Source organism: Oreochromis aureus, linkage group 12 (assembly GCF_013358895.1).
Source record: "Oreochromis aureus strain Israel breed Guangdong linkage group 12, ZZ_aureus, whole genome shotgun sequence".
NCBI lineage: Eukaryota > Metazoa > Chordata > Actinopteri > Cichliformes > Cichlidae > Oreochromis > Oreochromis aureus.
The window spans coordinates 37898912-37915884 of NC_052953.1; the positions used below are offsets into that span (position 1 = coordinate 37898912).

At 41.6% G+C, this 16973-nt stretch overlaps 3 protein-coding genes across 4 annotated transcripts in view; 2 read left to right on the forward strand and 1 right to left on the reverse strand.

Annotated features, from left to right (window-relative positions):
* Nucleotides 1-2239: 2239 nt before the first annotated feature.
* rpl35 (ribosomal protein L35) lies at nt 2240-4840 on the forward strand. The gene is made up of 4 exons (XM_031748974.2): nt 2240-2383; nt 2846-2982; nt 3885-3966; nt 4651-4840. The coding sequence occupies exons 1-4, from the start codon at nt 2381-2383 to the stop codon at nt 4798-4800; spliced, it is 372 nt and encodes a 123-aa protein (XP_031604834.1). The 5' UTR covers nt 2240-2380; the 3' UTR covers nt 4801-4840.
* A 1483-nt stretch (nt 4841-6323) lies between these two features.
* LOC116327392 lies at nt 6324-11533 on the forward strand. Its single transcript, XM_031748975.2, has 4 exons — nt 6324-7241; nt 9702-9811; nt 9911-10129; nt 10638-11533. The coding sequence occupies exons 1-4, from the start codon at nt 6793-6795 to the stop codon at nt 10832-10834; spliced, it is 975 nt and encodes a 324-aa protein (XP_031604835.2). The 5' UTR covers nt 6324-6792; the 3' UTR covers nt 10835-11533.
* A 1-nt stretch (nt 11534) lies between these two features.
* Nucleotides 11535-16973, reverse strand: part of LOC120443059 — a 51923-nt gene continuing 46484 nt past the window's right edge. For both annotated transcript variants that reach the window (XM_039620751.1, XM_039620750.1), the window contains 4 exons: nt 16718-16917; nt 15412-15636; nt 13778-13919; nt 11535-12801 (listed from right to left, as the gene is read on the reverse strand). In XM_039620751.1, coding sequence (XP_039476685.1) covers nt 12672-12801; nt 13778-13919; nt 15412-15636; nt 16718-16862 — 642 coding nt within the window. In that variant the 5' untranslated portion in view covers nt 16863-16917 and the 3' untranslated portion in view covers nt 11535-12671. The remainder of the gene's footprint in view (nt 12802-13777; nt 13920-15411; nt 15637-16717; nt 16918-16973) is intronic.

Below are 16973 nucleotides of genomic sequence, written 5' to 3' on the forward strand. Positions count from 1 at the left end.
GAAATTAACCAGACAAATAATTCTTTCTCTCTTTTTTGCCATATTTTTCAAGTATGAAAGAGTTCTGGAGGTGCCCCTGATGACCATGCAGATGATGGTTTTGGAGTTATACCGGGGAAAACTGATGTGTCAGGGTTTTTTTCCTAGCAGTAAACAATTAAGCTAAACTTAAAGGTAAATTAAAGGATCACGTAGTCTAGAGCCCTCTTTGTGAAGTAGTTTGGCTGATTAGTTGGGTTTGAAAAACAGCACCTGCCTACAGCCCAGCTGGAACTATACTAAATAATGTTATAATAAATACAGTTTAAAGAGGTAAAGGTGTTGGTTGCATTGAAGTATAAACAGAAATACGATTTATAAATAAAGTGTAATGTCCATGAGTGTTGGCAGTGCAGTTATCCTCCAATCAGGGTGGAGGTAGGGCATGTTTGACAGCCTGTGGGTAAAAACTTCTGTTGAGTCTGTTTGTCTTCGACCTGATGGACCTGTAGCGTTTACCAGAGGGAAGGGGGAAGTGAGTGTCCAGGGTGCGAGGGGTCTTTGATGATGATGCTGGCTTTCTGCTGAAGTCTGCCAGTATAGATGTCTCTGAGGGGGTTAGTGAAGTGCCGATTGCCCGCTCTGCTGCCCTCACCACCGCTGCAGTTTCCTCTTGTCCTCCGCAGTGCAGCAGTTGAACCAGAGTGTGCAGCAGTAAGTCAGAAGGCTCTCAATGGTGGAGCGGTAGAAGTTTACTAGCAGTCTTTGGGGTAATTGGGCCTGACGTAGTTTCCTGAGGAAGTACAGCCTTTGTTGTGCTTTCCCTACCTGGTGGGAGATGTTTGTGGACCAGGTAAGGTCGGCCGAGATGTGGACTCCGAGGAACTTAAAGCTTTCTACCCTTTCTACCTCCTCCCCATCAATGTAGAGGATAGAGTGCTCAGATCGCTTTGTTCTTCTGAAGTCGATTACCATCTCCTTGGTCTTGGCTGTGTTCAGATGCAGGTTGTTGTCGTCACACCATTGGTTCAGATGCTGAACCTCCTCTCTGTAGGCTGAATCATCGTTGTTGTCGATCAGTCCTATGACAGTGGTGTCATCAGCAAATTTTATAATGGTGTTACTGGTGTGGATTGGTGAACAGTCATGGGTGAAAAGTGAGTATAAGAGGGGACTGAGGACACACCCTGTGGGACACCCACATTCAGAATGAGGGTGGAGGAGGTGTGCTCTCCCATTCTTACGTTCTGGGATCTGTTGCTCAGGAAGTCCAGTATCCAGCTGCACAGTGAGCTGCTGAGTCCTAAGTTGCTTAGTTTATTAACCAGTTTGTGGGGTTGAACTGTATTGAAGGCAGAGCTGAAGTCCACAAACAGCATTCTCACATAGGTGTTACTACAGTCCAGGTGTGTGAGGGCTGTGTGAAGAGCTGTTATTATGGCATCCTCTGTCGACCTGTTTGCCCTGTATGCAAACTGGTGTGGATCGAGGTCTGCAGGGATGGCAGCTTTAATGTGTGACATGATGAGCTGTTGAAACATTTGGCAATTATGGGTGTTAAAGCAACTGGACGATAGTCATTCAAGCAGCTCACTGTGTTCTTCTTGGGCACTGGAACGATGGTGGCTGACTTAAGGCAGGATGGTACTACAGACTGTAGCAGTGAGAGGTTGAAGATGGTGGTGAAAACCTCTGCTAGTTGGTCTGCACATGCTTTAAGCACTCTACCGGCTACACCGTCAGGACCAGCTGCTTTCCTCGCGTTGACTCTGCGCAGTGTGGCTCTGACCTGGTGCTGCTCCAGCTGGATGGGAGCGTCGTCCCTCTCTGTAACGGCAGGATGGGTGATGGTGTCCCTGTTTTCTTGGTCAAAGCGGGCGAAGAAATGGTTTAGGGTGTCAGGTAAGGTGATGTCTGGGGAGTTGGTTTGTGTGCGACTGTCTTTGTAGCCAGTGAGTGTCTTGATCTCCTGCCACATGTTTCTGGAATTCTTTGTGTTAAAGTGTTCCTTGATGCGCTGTTTGTATTTGCGCTTGGCTTCTTTTATGCCTTTAACCAGAGATTGGCGTGCCTCTTTGTAGACTTGTTGGTCTGAAAATGAAAATAATACAATAATACAGTTGTACATTTTTGGTTTAGCGGCTTAATTTGGTCTGTGATTATATGAAAGTTATATAAAAGTGTTTTCTCCTTTCATTTGTTTGTACCAGTTTTGCTCCGGAGGAGTGTTCCACTGGAAGCGATTGTACTGCGTGAGTGGGTTTGTTGTTGAGTCCTCCGCGCCACGGTGGCGCTGTTTGCACGGTGAGACACTGAAATGACGAAGAAAAAAATCTCCGGAAACTGCTTTTTGTGAGCACGCGGTGCGTCCGGCCTTTCCGACGGAGCAGCGAAAAGGAACATGGTGGGGAGCTCTCACTCTTCGATTAACTGCCAAATTTTGGTCTTTAAGAGCCGCAGAAACCCGTCTGTTTCGTGCTATATGCGTTTATAAACTTCTTGGGTACTTGTTAGTGCGTATGTTGATAGGTAGGCTGCTACCAGAATAGAATAAAATGATTTATTACGGAGCGCTAGTACCGACCAGCGCCGCTCAGCTCAGTTGCTAACCTGAAGCTAGTGGAAAAAATAGCGACAAGTAGCTACTACAGCTGCGTAGTTTAACTGAAACATTTGGTACAAATAACGTATCCTTGTTAATACTGGTAGCAAATAGCTTGAATATTTCCCCTAAGTAATGCGAATGTGTAACGTACGGATGATGTTAATGTTAGCTCGTCTTGACTTGTGAATGTTAGCCGAACTGATGGCGTGTTAGATGCCCATGCTCTCCTTAAAATGTGTTTGCTTGTTTTCTGTGATTCAGGCCAAAATCAAGGCAAGAGATCTGCGGGGCAAGAAGAAGGAGGAGCTGCTAAAGCAGCTCGACGACCTGAAAAATGAGTTGTCCCAGCTGCGAGTGGCCAAGGTTACTGGGGGAGCTGCTTCCAAACTCTCCAAGATGTGAGTACTGAACATAAATCCAAATCTCAAGCGCAGCTTCCTCCTACTGAACCAAACCAGATGAGCCTTAACTGGTCAGATACAGATACTAGACTGACCAGAGTCAGGGATGCATGGGATGTGACTCATTTACCATCTGATAGAACTTGAGTAAATAATTTCCCAACCACAGTTGTAAGGTAATGAGAAATGTTCAGTTCTGCTGTTGTTTCGCTGGGTTAATCTAGCTAATAGGTTTGGATTCCATTGACGGCTCAGTGCTGACACTTAAAGAAGTACAGAATAAGTAATGGATGGCCAATGGAAGTCAGCAAGTTCAGAGTTGGCACACACAATGAAAGAGTTATCCTGGGGATACTTTTCTTTGCTATAGGTAACCCCATCTAAAGAAATTTGCATTTAGTTTAACAGAATTTTATATGGATGTTGATTCAATAACATGTGACTGCTCAGACTTTTAGCTCTGGCTGAGTTGTTGGCCATGTCCCTTTTAAGGTGTTTAGGAAGCAATATTCTATTAAAATGTGTAATTGAAATACCTGAGGGTGAATATGAACAATGACTCAAAAGCTAAGAAGAACAAATGAAGAAACAATATAACCAAAAATTATTGTTTAAAGACCCACGGATTTGTCTTTAAGTCTTCATTTTTGCCTTAACATCGGCAATTTCATTGACTTTGGTCCAGTATTTTAAAAGCTTGTTTGTACATTGACATGTGGTTCACTTTGTTTTTGTTGCCTGACCTGAAACGCATACACAACAAGAGATTTGTTAGAAACATTGCAGGCACAGTTGTAGTTTTTTTTTTTTTTTAAGTATATTAAAACAGCTTATGTGCTCTTGTCTTGGACACTTTCCTAAGTGGTTGCACGGCTGATTTTCCTGTTTATTCTTCACAGCCGTGTTGTTCGCAAGTCCATCGCCAGAGTCCTGACTGTAATCAACCAGACACAGAAGGAGAACTTGAGGAAGTTCTACAAGGTGAGCGCCTCCAGCTGTTCCCATGTTAAACCCACTAACATCTGCCTACTTCACTCTTCTCCTTCGATTCTTGCTGATGCATTGCAGCTGATTACCAAAATTACTTGTGACTGTATTTGATATTAACAAGTGAGAATTCTAAACAAGGTACGACCGTGATTGTGATTTGCCTGCTCTTCATGCCAGTAAGAATTACAAGTTAATTAAATTAATGTTTTTGTTACCACAATTTGAAAAAATGAAGTTTGTTTCCACCAACATAAATTTATAACAGTTAACATTGTTTTTTTGACTAAAAAAAGTAATCACTGTTATTAACAACAAGATTACTGACTTTTCTCCATTTAATCCAGGCTTTAAGATTGAAGAGATGTGTAATAGTGTTTTTGTTTGTTTTAAACACAGGGTATAAATCCTGTAAATCCTACTCTGACATTAGCCAGAGTAACGTTTAGGAACTTCTCCTGTATCACTCATTGTTCACTCTTACATGTTGTAAGTTTTAGTCAAGTGTAATCACAGTGTGATGTTTTGATGCATTAATGCAGCCATGCTGAGTTGTTTGCAGTGAACCCTCACACAAAACATTTTTCTCTCTAAAACCTGACACACCCGTGTTTGCAGATGGATTTTTGATTGTGATTTATGCTTTATAGTTTGACTGAAACGTGACTGTTTTTGCAGGGCAAGAAGTACAAGCCCCTGGATCTGAGACCCAAGAAGACCAGAGCTCTGCGCCGCCGGCTCAACAAGCACGAAGAGAGCCTGCGCACCAAGAAACAGCAGAAGAAAGACCTCCTCTACTCAATCCGCAAATATGCCGTCAAAGCTTAGAGGCATTTTCTAGTAACAAAATAAAATCTGTGGAAAATACTGTTTGTGTTGTTTCTCCATAAACACTTGCATGCATACATGAACCAGGCCATGTTTATATGTTATAGTAACGTTTCAGAAGTGTGCGCCTGCTCTTTAGTGTCTTTGTTACAGTCAGAGGGATTATTTGGCTTGTTTTGTCTGGAGCCTCTTAAAAATAAAAGTAGGCTCTGCTCCTCATTTGAACAGTCTCTACTGTGGAGCTCGAATCACTTTTTTCTGAACTATCCAGGACTTGCATAGTGGGCTTGTTTAAATGGGGAAAATCTCATTTTTGAACCCAATGGGTTTGGTTTTTTGTTTTGGTGGGGGGTTCAAAAAGGAGATACCTGAAGTTAATTTCAACAGCAATTCAAAGGGACATTTTGTGTTGCGTATTAATCTAATGACCTGTGTATAGCCAAAAGGACCACTAGAGGGCAGCACACTCAGCGCAGTAACATCCCAAATACGAATGGCTCGTGCTATGAATTTGTGAACAGTCTTTATTTCAGAGGCACTGTGGCAACTACGGACAACTGAGTCGTAGCACCTGCTCAGTATCAGATCTATCATGTCTACCAAAAGCAGCTCAGTGATGGTGCTGGGTTAAGTGGCACAACGCTGGAAGTCTCACTGCTGCCAATAACATATTTTACTGGAGCTGGTACACGATGTTTGGGGACGTATATGTATACCATTAGTCAGCAAACAGTGCCTCACAATATATGAACTTGAACTATTTAAAGTTATACAACCATTTAACTTTGTGGGGGTTTTTTAGGGCAACATGATTTCTGCCACAAACAGACACGCACATTCAAATAGATCTGAGAAGACAATCACCAATTCATATCAGACTGAGATGGTATAGAATTAATACAAAAGGCAAAAATTGATGACATGCAGCTCCTGGACCACCTGCTTCATGTACTTTGGGTGCTGGCTTTCATGCTGATGTGACTTTACACGTACAACTTATCTAAACAACTGTCTAACCCTTGATGTCAGTGATGTTCCCTGGTGCAAGCAGCTTCTTTCAGGAGGATAATACTCCCTGCTGTACTGAAAACATTGTTCGGGAATGGTTTGAGGAACATGAAGACAAGCTCTTCGTATTATCTACAGACAGTGTTGGGAAGGTTACTTTTAAAATGTATTCCACTACAGATTACAGATTACATGCCCCAAAATGTATTTTGTAACGTATTCCGTTACGTTACTCTCTTTGAGTAACGTAACGGAATACTTAGGGTTACTTAATATATTATCAAGCTACAACTACATGAATGTACTATTGCTCTGTGATTTATGACTATTACTGAAGGTTACTTGCCATACTAATAACAACTAGATTTTTAAATATAAATATAAAATGAGTAACAGTAGGGTGGACATTAGGTAAGGCTGCACTTTTTGCAGCGATCTCGTATAGAAAACTGTTCTGCATGTATATAAAACAGGTCCGTTACTCATATTTTGTACTTTTAAATACGTAACGCCGGTACATGTATTCCGTTACTCCCCAACACTGTCTACAGATTCCATCGATCTCAATAAATTCAGCATCTGTTGGATGTGTTTGATTGACAAATCCACACTCTATCTCTCTATAGAAGCTCTACCTTGTTCACAGGTTCAGTTCAGTTTAATTCAATTAAATCTTATTTGTATAGCACCAAATCACAGCCACAGTTGCCTCAAGGCGCTTTATACTGTAAAGAGCCTGCAATATTAATAATTAGCACCTCTAATAGTACTAACTGGTGCTAATCTCTTGAAGCCAGGATACCTTCACAGGTCCTGTGAAGTATGCATTGTATCAGTGCTGGTCTACTGTGTACATAAAGTTAGGAAAATGGTTTTAATGTGTGATGATGGAATTCTTCCATGAGGACACCAAGCTTGTCTGTGTGTATTTCTGTGTATGTAGAGGCATTAATCTGAGCTTAGTGAGTCTTAGGAATGTGAGGAATGGTAATCACCTTTACTCTAATTACTTTTCTACCCTCACCATACTGTCAGCTACACTTTAGGTACCTCACAGCACATAACTCGCCCTTGTCCACTGCTGCGGCTCACACTGTCAGTATGATTCCTAACACTGTCTTCCTCACACTATCTGTTTGTTTGGGCCTGTTTTGCTCGACTGCCTCCTCTCGTGGGAGATCGGCTAACAAGGCAGGCTGCTTCAGAGTCAACAGCTGCAAATGCATCATGGAGAATGGCAGCGGAGTTATAAACCTGAAGGCTATGGGAGATGCAGATGGTTTCCTGGGTCGTTTGAAGCCCGTGGCAGCAGGCAGTGTGGTCCCGGTGGACAGAGAGGTCCTCCTGTCCTTCAGCCCATGCCAGCATTTCTCCCTGCCAGATGACTTCATAGGAAGTGACTGCACCGATGTCGCAGCGTGCCTCATTGTCAGGTAGAACAGACGCATTACTATAGCAACCATGTAGATTTATGTCACACCAACTGTTTCTGGAGACTGTATTCGTTGCAGCACGTCTCTCTGTGAATTTGAGCTGTGAACAGTCCTCACCAGACTGTTTCAACCTCTGGTAAACATTCCAATAACCTCCAGTGGTTTCCACCATTGATTAAGGCTTCCTTTGTACATTGTGTGTGGATCCAATCCCAGGAAATGTTGAGCTGTAGACACTTCGCTTCCTTCACTCTGCAGTCATTTCTGAAGGAAACGTCTTGATTTATGTAAAGGAAACACAAAAACAAGGCAGTGACTCACAGCTTTTCAGCGTTTTCAGACTTTCTAAGAAAAACATTAAACATCTTTCTTCCATAGTTGTAGACCTGCTTTGTGAATGTGAGCATAGGTTTTCTCTGGAGCACTAAAGGCTGTCTTACGTCTCGCACAGGAAATTTTAACTATAAGACACCTATTTTCCCACATTCTAGTTGTTAATGCACCATTTGACCTTTTCCAACATCAGTATTGATGTCTTTAAAGGAACGCATGCTCAAACAATATTAGCATTACCTGACATAAACTGGAAAATACTGCTGTGAGTTTCTCTGTTCTGGATTGCTTAAAAAAATTCTGTGCAGGTTGCTCAGGTAATTTTATCCTGATTGTCCTATTTTGTAAACATGTTTGACTCTGTTGTGCTGTTTTGTGTTTTCATCATTCCAGGGATGGTTATGCACCGAGCTGACTGTTTATGTCTAACATCAGGCTTGTCTTGTGTCTTCATGAATGTGCATGTTCAGCTATAGCAAATGTATTTTATTTTCTAAACACCATTTTAATAGCTCAAAGAACCTTGAAAATCTTTCCAAACACTGCTCATTACATCCTCCTATTGCTCACCGAGGACTGTTGTAGTAGTTCATCTGTTGTAAATGTATGTGTTCTAAATATTGGGGGAGTGTGTCCCCAGCACTCCCCCCTGAAATCTACACCATGTTGTGACTCAAGAGGCTGTGCAGCTGCTGACTAAGATCACAGCACAGTGTGTTTGGGGGTAAAAAAGGCCCAGTTAAAGGAATTTACTGAGTGATGTTATAGTCTTATAGAAGTCATCTCTTTCCTTCAGAGTCTTACTGAGGAGATGAATGTACAATATTGTGCAAAAATCTCAACCCACCTCTCGTTTCTTTATATTTTAGCCCCCTTAAACCCTCAGCTCTAATGGGATGTGTTTTTTCTAGCCATTGTAAATATGCAGTTGTAGACTAATTGTTGCCTCTTTCTTTACTCTTTTAATTTTTTAAACTGAATTCACAAAAGTCTCCATCTGATAATTTAAACAACCTGTTTCCTCTAAATCCTCTTAAAGTGATGTTTGATCATTTGTGATGAAGGCGAGTGGTTTTTTCCCCATAAATGTTGTCAGGTTAGAGTTGAAGTCTTTCAGTCCAATGCTGTGAGTGTTGTGTGTGTATCGACACTGTAGCATTATTTCAGTACAGGTAAACTGAAAAGTTGCAAAGTGCAGTAGCTCAAAGTACTAACAATGAGAGGTGAAAGTAGTTCTTTAACTGCTTGTCGTGTAGCATGTTAGTGAGTGAGGTAAAGTTAGTACCTACCTGGTAAAATCTTTGCAAACACTAATAAAGAATGAAAACCACTTTGAAATCTCCATCCATCTTCTTCCTCTTATCCGGACCAGGGATGCAGGGGCAGCAGCCTAAACAGAGAAGCCCAGACCTCCCTCTCCCCACCTCCTCCGGCTTGTCGGGGAAACACCAAGGCGTTCCCGGCCAGAGATATCATCTCTGCAGCGTGTCCTGGGTCTGCCTTGCTCAGGAGGCATCCTTGTCAGATACCCGAATCACCTCAACTGGCTCCTTTCGATGTGGAGGAGCAGCGGCTCTACTCTGAGCCCCTCCCTGATGGCTGAACTCCTCACCCTATCTCTAAGGGAGAGGCCAGCCACCCTTCAGAGGAAGCTCCATGTCCACCTCTTGTATCCACGAGCTCGTTCTTTCAGTCACTACTCACAGCTCGTGACCATAGGTGAGGGTAGGGACGTAGATCGACCGGTAAATTGAGAGCTTTGCTTTTACACTCAGCTCTGTCTTCACCACGACTGACCAGTACAGCGTCTGCATCACTGCAGCACCAGCACCAAACCGTCTGTCGATCTCCCGTCACTCGAAACAAGACCCCGAGATACTTGACCCTTTCACTCAGAGTGGTCACTACAGTGGTCAGCTATTCAAAGGCTGTTTCCTTGTATTTGTGTCAGTGTTGATGGTATACTTAACATAAACCACTACATTGGACACTGATGTGTCTCTCCATACACATCAGTTGTCCACCTGAGTGGGCATGTAATAAACTCTTTGAAAAGTACATGTTTTAAAAAATGAAGTTCAAAAGGTGCCTCAATCCAACCATCCTCTGTTGTTCTTGTGTGAACAGGGATCACAGGCTCGGCGGACACATCAGCCAGTATATCAACTATGGAAACCATGAAGGGAATGAGTTCCACTACAACGACACACTAAAGCTGCTGTCTGTCTCCTACTTTGGTGAGCCTCACTAACACACTCATCCAACACATACAGACGTTCGCTACTGTGCTGCTATGACCCGACAGCCAACCCCTTCTTTTTCTACTCATGTCTCAGCTCACAACAAGGACCCAATGACAGTCGTGCATTACCACTGTAATCCAAATCAGTCCACGTCTATCATCCAAGAGCAGAGCCTGAACAGCAGGGAGCCCCTGCAGATCTGGGTGGAGAGCCTCTGTGCTTGTCCAAATGCCTGTGCTGTGGGAGATCTGGGTCTAGGCACCATCTTCCTCATCATCCTCTCCTTCAGTGGAGCTGCATACTTCCTCTTTGGTAATGGTTCGAATCCAATAAGTAATCCAAACCTAACAACTTACAAAATATAACAAAATGAAGTATTTTGTTACATTTTATAATCATGTTCACTCCTCAGCAGGAGCATGAAAGTGTTGCTTGGATTAAAAACAACATTTAGTGATGATGTTTATTGTAGATCAGATGTCAAAGTTCATGACTGTTCAAGATGAAAGTGATACAAAGCAAATACTGAGAGTGTATACAAGTAACAGAGTCCAAACATCAGGCCATATGCTCATTTAATTTCTCTGTGCAAAGTTTTGTTTAAAAGAGTTTTTTATAGTTTCTTCCACATCTTCTGTCAGAGAGAGGGGAACGTAGATGTTCACATAAACATAGCCAAGTTTCCAGTAATGCCATCAGCTGATGTAGAAGTAATCCCTGTGAGCCTAAAGCTCGGGCTCTCATCTGCTCTAAATACTTGTTTCTGCTTGTATGTCAGTGAGAGTCGCTCCCAGCTGTTGTTCCTTCTTCCTGCTGACAGGCTCCTGTGCACTGAGACCCTTTCGCAGCAGCAGTGGTGCCCAGATCTCTCCAGAGCACAGTGTGTGGTGCACGATCTGCTACCTGTGTGCCGACAGGAGGCCAGCAAGAAGACACTACACAGATGCGGCAGATTGCAGGCAGGACGACGAACACTGCAGCACGCCTCAGTCTGGCTCTGTTCTACAGTGTGCTTAAGGCATAAAATCACACACTTCTTACTGAACAAGTCAGTCCCTGCAGTTGTTTTGTTGAATCCTTAATAAAAGACACTTTAACACTAACAATCAGCAGTGATGATAGCAATAACATACTATCACCTTAAAAGGAGAACTTTAGTTTTAACCAGTAAGTTTTTCTTTGTACAATTAACAAATCAAACAAAAAAGAAATTTAACTCCAGTTCATTCATTGCACACTGCTGTTGGAATAATTGGGACTTTAAACTGAGTTTGTTTAGTCAGTCAAGAGATTTCATGTAAATAAGATGTGAAAATGCATGTTTGGCCTGCCTTTTTTATTGAGCCACAAGATGGCAGTAATTTACAGGATGGATGCAAACAGTCATGATAGAAACTTTACAGACGGCTGTTTTAGCTGTAAGGAAAGAAATGACTTTGACTTTACGTCGGCCATGAATGATCAACGATCAAACACTGCTCATCCTGCTTGTCCTGACAGAAGAGAGGACAAGACAAGTGACTGAAAAACAGGCTTTGTTTTCTGACACATCAGTGTGTCCCTATTGACTCTCATGTTAAAAGACTAAAATATAGCAATAATAATAATGGACTGCATTTATATAGCGCTTTTCTAGGCACCCAAAGTGCTTTACAATTCCACTATTTATTCACTCTCACATTCACACACTGGTGAAGCGAGGCTGCCATATCGCGCCATCGGCCCCTCTGGCTAACACCAGTAGGCGGTAGGGTAAAGTGTCTTGCCCAAGGACACAACGACCAGGACAGAGAGAGCAGGGGTATTGAACTGGCAACCTTCCGGTTACAGATGAGCTTCCCAATTCCCTGAGCCACGGGGAAGTTACAATAACCTGTAACTTGTCCACTTGGGTTTATAAAGCCTTAAAGTTAGAACAGTGACAACAATAACCAACAGGTGTACCAACAACAGGAGCTGTAGCTGATAGTGGACTGCCTGTCAGCAGACAACTATGGACTGTGTACCGGTGCCTTTGGATCATTTGTTTCCAGAAGGACTGCAGACGCAGAAACATCACACATTGTTATTATAAATATAAGTAAATTAAATGAGCTTTTTGTTTTATACTAAGAAACAAATGTCTTTAATGAAACAAAATAATCCACAAATTCTTCTATTCATTGATGGCTTCTCAGTTATTACAACACGAAACACATAATCAGGTAAATCAGGTAAACTGAATAATCATGAATCCTAAAACTGATAAAAGTCCAACATCCGTGTGAATGGAAGAAAAGCTGACTGTGGAGCATAACAAAATAAAATGTAAAATCACTGACAAACCTATATAGCTGTAGTTACAGGTGAACACACCTGACTAACACGGCCTTCAAAGTGACTGTTTGCAGTCTGGAACTGCTTGATCAGCTCATCACATGACTTCAGTGAACTCTGAGGTTTCTATCGCTCTATTAAACTCAAGTCTTTGGTCGTGGTTTGTTAGCAGTGTCCTGTTCTTTTCATTCTCGCGCTCTCCGTTTTCCACATTCTACGTTTTTCTCGTTTGCCTCATCTCGTCACTACAGCTGTCATTTATCCAGGTTTTATTTTGAAATCTGCTCCACTAACAGTGATATGTATTGCACTGGCATGTTGTCCACAGAGATCTCATTAATTTGACCTTTTCTCAAGTGTCCCTGCGGTGCATATACACCGTCGTCCATCAGTGGTCATCCGGCTCTCAGAGCAGAGCGTTGATGCTATATTCTGAGAAGAAACTACACCACCTCATTAGGGAGCCTGTGTGTTTGTGTGTGCTGGTCATGTGGTTATTCTTTTGAGTTAAACTGGCTCCGAAGGTTATCCCCTGTGATCAGTTGGTGTCTGTGTTGTGCTGTGGATTGCTGAGTCCTGGATTAGGCTCGTCTTCACTGGTGTGTGATGTGTGTGAGATGGTTAGTTTGACCTCATCTTCTTCAGCGCTGGTCTCCTCTGATAAATGCCTGCAAGGAAACACAACGAATACGTCCCAGTTTGAACCAGTATGATAAATGTGCGTGATACATAGAGCATAGTATATGTTTGTGTGCATATGCAGGAATACCTTAGCTGTTCCTACGAGATGTTTTAGACTATTTTTTAAAGCTAACTAATGTTTTGTTTTTTAGTTTGTCACTGATCTTCACCACATCTGGAATAAAACGTTGCTAGCCAGGATGTAATGGTGCAATAATTCCATCGTTCCTTTTGGAAGTTTTTGTTTTTTACTGATGATACTTTGCGAAATGTAATGAAAACGTTTACAGCAGCAGGGGGCAGCATTTTACCAGCAACTGTGTTGAGATGTTCCTGATTTCCTCCATAAATAAGAATATAAATAAGAAGAAACTGAAATAAATAAGTAGGTGTTCTTAAGGGTTAAGTTCTGGGTACGTTGATATACTACACCCTCTTGTGATACAGTTTCATGTTATATACAACTCTGTCGTGGTTGAATATCAGTTCCTATCTCCTGAACACAATGCACTGATGGGAATAATATACAGTCATTCTGCTTACACCCGGCTGTGTGGGAGTACTGCACTTGGCTCTGAAAAACAAGACAATGTTGTAAATGCTTAATAAACACCCAGTTCCAGTGAATCCCAGGGTCTCTCCCTGTCACTGCACTGTTATTTCACAGAGCTCCTTTTTATAAAACATCCTGTAACTTTATCCTTTTTTCCTTCTTTGTTGCATGGAACAATGCCATGGATATAACAAATCCCATTTAGGCCCAGCGGACATGACTTTCCATGCACTGCAGTTGCTCTAATTGCTTGGGAAAATAGTTTTTGTCTCCCCACCCTCGTACTGACATCACTTCTGAGACCTGTTTGGGAAAGCAGGGTGAAGACTACAAATTTTTATCCCAAACAAAGCTGAAAGTGATGCAGATTAATTGTTTCCTATGACTTAGAACAGCCTCTGTGCTCATACCTTATGTCCCGTCCGTCTCTGTCCTGCTTCTCATCTTCACACAGTGATGAAGGCAGATATAGATGGAGCTCTGAAACCTTTGTGGAAGCAGGATGCGTGTGTCGAGCCGGCCTCTCGCTGTCGCAGGGGGTTCTCGAGGTCTCTGTGCAGAGTGTGTGTTTCAAAGAGTTTATCACTCTAAGACACGCAGCTTTGAACTTAGACACATCTACACTGCAGATGTCATTTACCGCTTGATCTGGGTGATAGATTGGGCATGACTACATCTGAACAACTGTGTCTGCTTATCACTAGAGGATATCCAAAAGGCAATTACCCAAACTGCAGCAAAAACATCCATTAATCCAAATACACCAAAGCCAGTCGAATAATAGAGAAAGAATGCAAAACAGAGACTTTCATGTCAGTTGGCAATGAATTAGATTATTTGCTTAAGTCACCACAAACATCTGTTTCTCTCCAAAGCCAGAAGAAGAATTCATATACGCATGTTGTCTGGATATGATTATAGAAATTTACAGGCAGATGGAAGCTGTTGTGTTTGTGTGCATGTGTGTTGATCAAAAAGCTCTTTTAAGTGGTTAGCAGTGTGAAAAAACAGCAGCTTTTACCATCATTATTAACCAAACACATGAATACCAGATAGTTTTCAATAATAAAGACAATATTGTGTTTGTTTTATCAAATCCTCAAATCAGATCTGGTTTATTTTCATCAATCAAAATATAGAAGCTGAACATCAAAGACCTTTCTTAAATACCTATACATGAATCTGAATGACATCTATGTCTTACTTCAAAGAGCATTTACTAGGGTCAGGGTTGAGTTTGCTTAAAAATCACATTTTTAAAACCATAAGGTTACATTTCCAATGATTCATTTTGACATTAGAGATTTCATTTAAGAACTTTTATAATTGATTGATCCAAATGGTAACATTTCTATGAACAGAGGGACGTTAACTGAAGCCTAAGCCTAGATAGGATGGATGAATGTGAAGAGGCTGTGACCTTTCCCCCAGGTGGCATACCCAAATGGAAATCTGTGACATTATATTGTCAATGAAATAATTACTTTGAAGACAAGGAGCAGGTTTGTTAACTGACCACATTCAGTTTCTGTCTTTATTGGTCAACAATAAGACAGAATCAGTCTGCTGTTAATGTGGGACTGAATGGGCTCAAGTTGTGAATGAGATGTTTTTAATAATGTTTTTATGATATGGGGAAAAACTGTGAACATCTCTTTTTATCACTGCACTGAAACACTGAACATGAACACTTGAATGCAATCGCACATTTTTCCTGGTTGCAAGGAGGCTGCAGTCCTATTTGTACTTTAGTGTGACCCATGTTATCTTATAATGATGGAGCCAAGAAAAGCTGAGGAAATAATAACTTTTTAAAAAATATTTGTATTCATACCAAAGTGTAAGTGAGAATAAATAGAGTTGTGTGGAGCATTTTTAGGTCATTTTCACCTGTTAAACAAACATATTTATGGATCTAGTGTAGAGTAGAGTAATCACTAGAATTAAGCAAATGTAACATGTAATGAAAGCTGTGTGCCTGCTGTGAAGTGTAAACTGAAAACACATTGTTAACGTCATTAGCACTGGACGTGGATTCATTCACCTGTTCTTTCATCGACTGGATCTTTGCTTTGGCTCACAGTGGGAGCTCCACTTTGTGAGGTCATCTCAGGTCTGCTCCCAGTTTTGGACCTTGATGCTGGCTTTGCTCTGCTTTCCAGCCTCACCCTGATGCTGCTGAACAGTTTCTCATTTCCTCCCCCTCTGCTCTGTGGGATCACCCTTCCACTGCTGGGCCTCTGCAGGAGGGGGCAGCAGTACCCCTGCACTGTCACAGAAAATTGGAAAATTACTGTTCATCACATTATATACAATATTTAACAAAACAAACAGGAGTAACAGCACAAAACAAGTTTTTATTCTCCTGATATGTACACTTGTCTTTTCCTTTGGTGGTGGCAACATGATGTATTGGGTTATGGTTAGTTATCAATGTGCCACTGCCAAAGAACATGCACCACCAATACAGGCTTTATAGGTATGTTAAGGAAAAGGGAGACCTTGGAGAGATGGCGCCATCATAGTCCACATTGAGATAAATATCTTGTAAGTTCCTTCTTAAGGGGAAGCTCAAATTTTTAAAAAGTAAACTAAAATGAATAGAAACTAAACTTAATGTTAATCACAGCTGAAGGTGTGCTGTGGTAGTCTTGTAACATACAGGTGGAACTGTCGTGGATCAGATTTGTTCCTTGACGTCAAATAAAAAGCCGTGACAAAACACTGCAACATGTGACGTTACATAACATGGAATGACCTAACAAATACCAGCATTAAAAAAAATATGGAATGACATGACAGGAATATTTATCTTTCCACTGCAGCTGGTCTGTGTAACACTGACTGCAGTGACAGCATGTTGTCAAGACTTGACCAAGGTCCTGCACCATGAGTAAAATCAAATCAAACGAACAAACAATATAAATCATTTACAAAGAAAAAGTAATAAAAATAAAAATTGAGTAAAAATATAGCAACTAATATAATATATAAATTATAGTCAAGAATAACAAAATAATAAAAGTAAAAGATATGCACTGCAGAAAATGACACGGTACGTTACAGCTAGTCTGAAGCTGAACAGCCTAATGAAAAGAAGTGTGTTTTCATTTGGGAACTGAAGACTGATAGTGAGGTAGATGATCTAATCTGAAGAGAGAGAAGCTTCCAGAGTTTTGGGGCTGTGACTGAGAATGTTGAAGCCAAGCAGGAATTTGTAATTACTGGAAGGTACTGAGAAATAAAGTTAGCAGCATGGGACGCAGAACTGCTAGATACCATGGAGTGAGGCCATGTGAGCACTTGTATATTATCCACAATATTTTAAAAGTGATACTGCATGTAGTCACCTTGCAGGCCCAAACGCTCAGAGTCTCTGGATGAAAGCCACGTGCCTGTAGAAGTCCTCAGTCTACGTGGAAGTAGGTGGAGTCCTGTACCCTCTTGAAAGGATTTGGACTGAAAGTTCCTTCTTTGCTCACTGTGGTCATTCATGCTTTCACCTCTATCACAGTCCTGCCGTCATTCATCTGTCAGCAAACATGTTTAACTGCAAAGACAGACAGGACACAGGCAGTGAGCATCAAATGTACTGTACCTTTACTA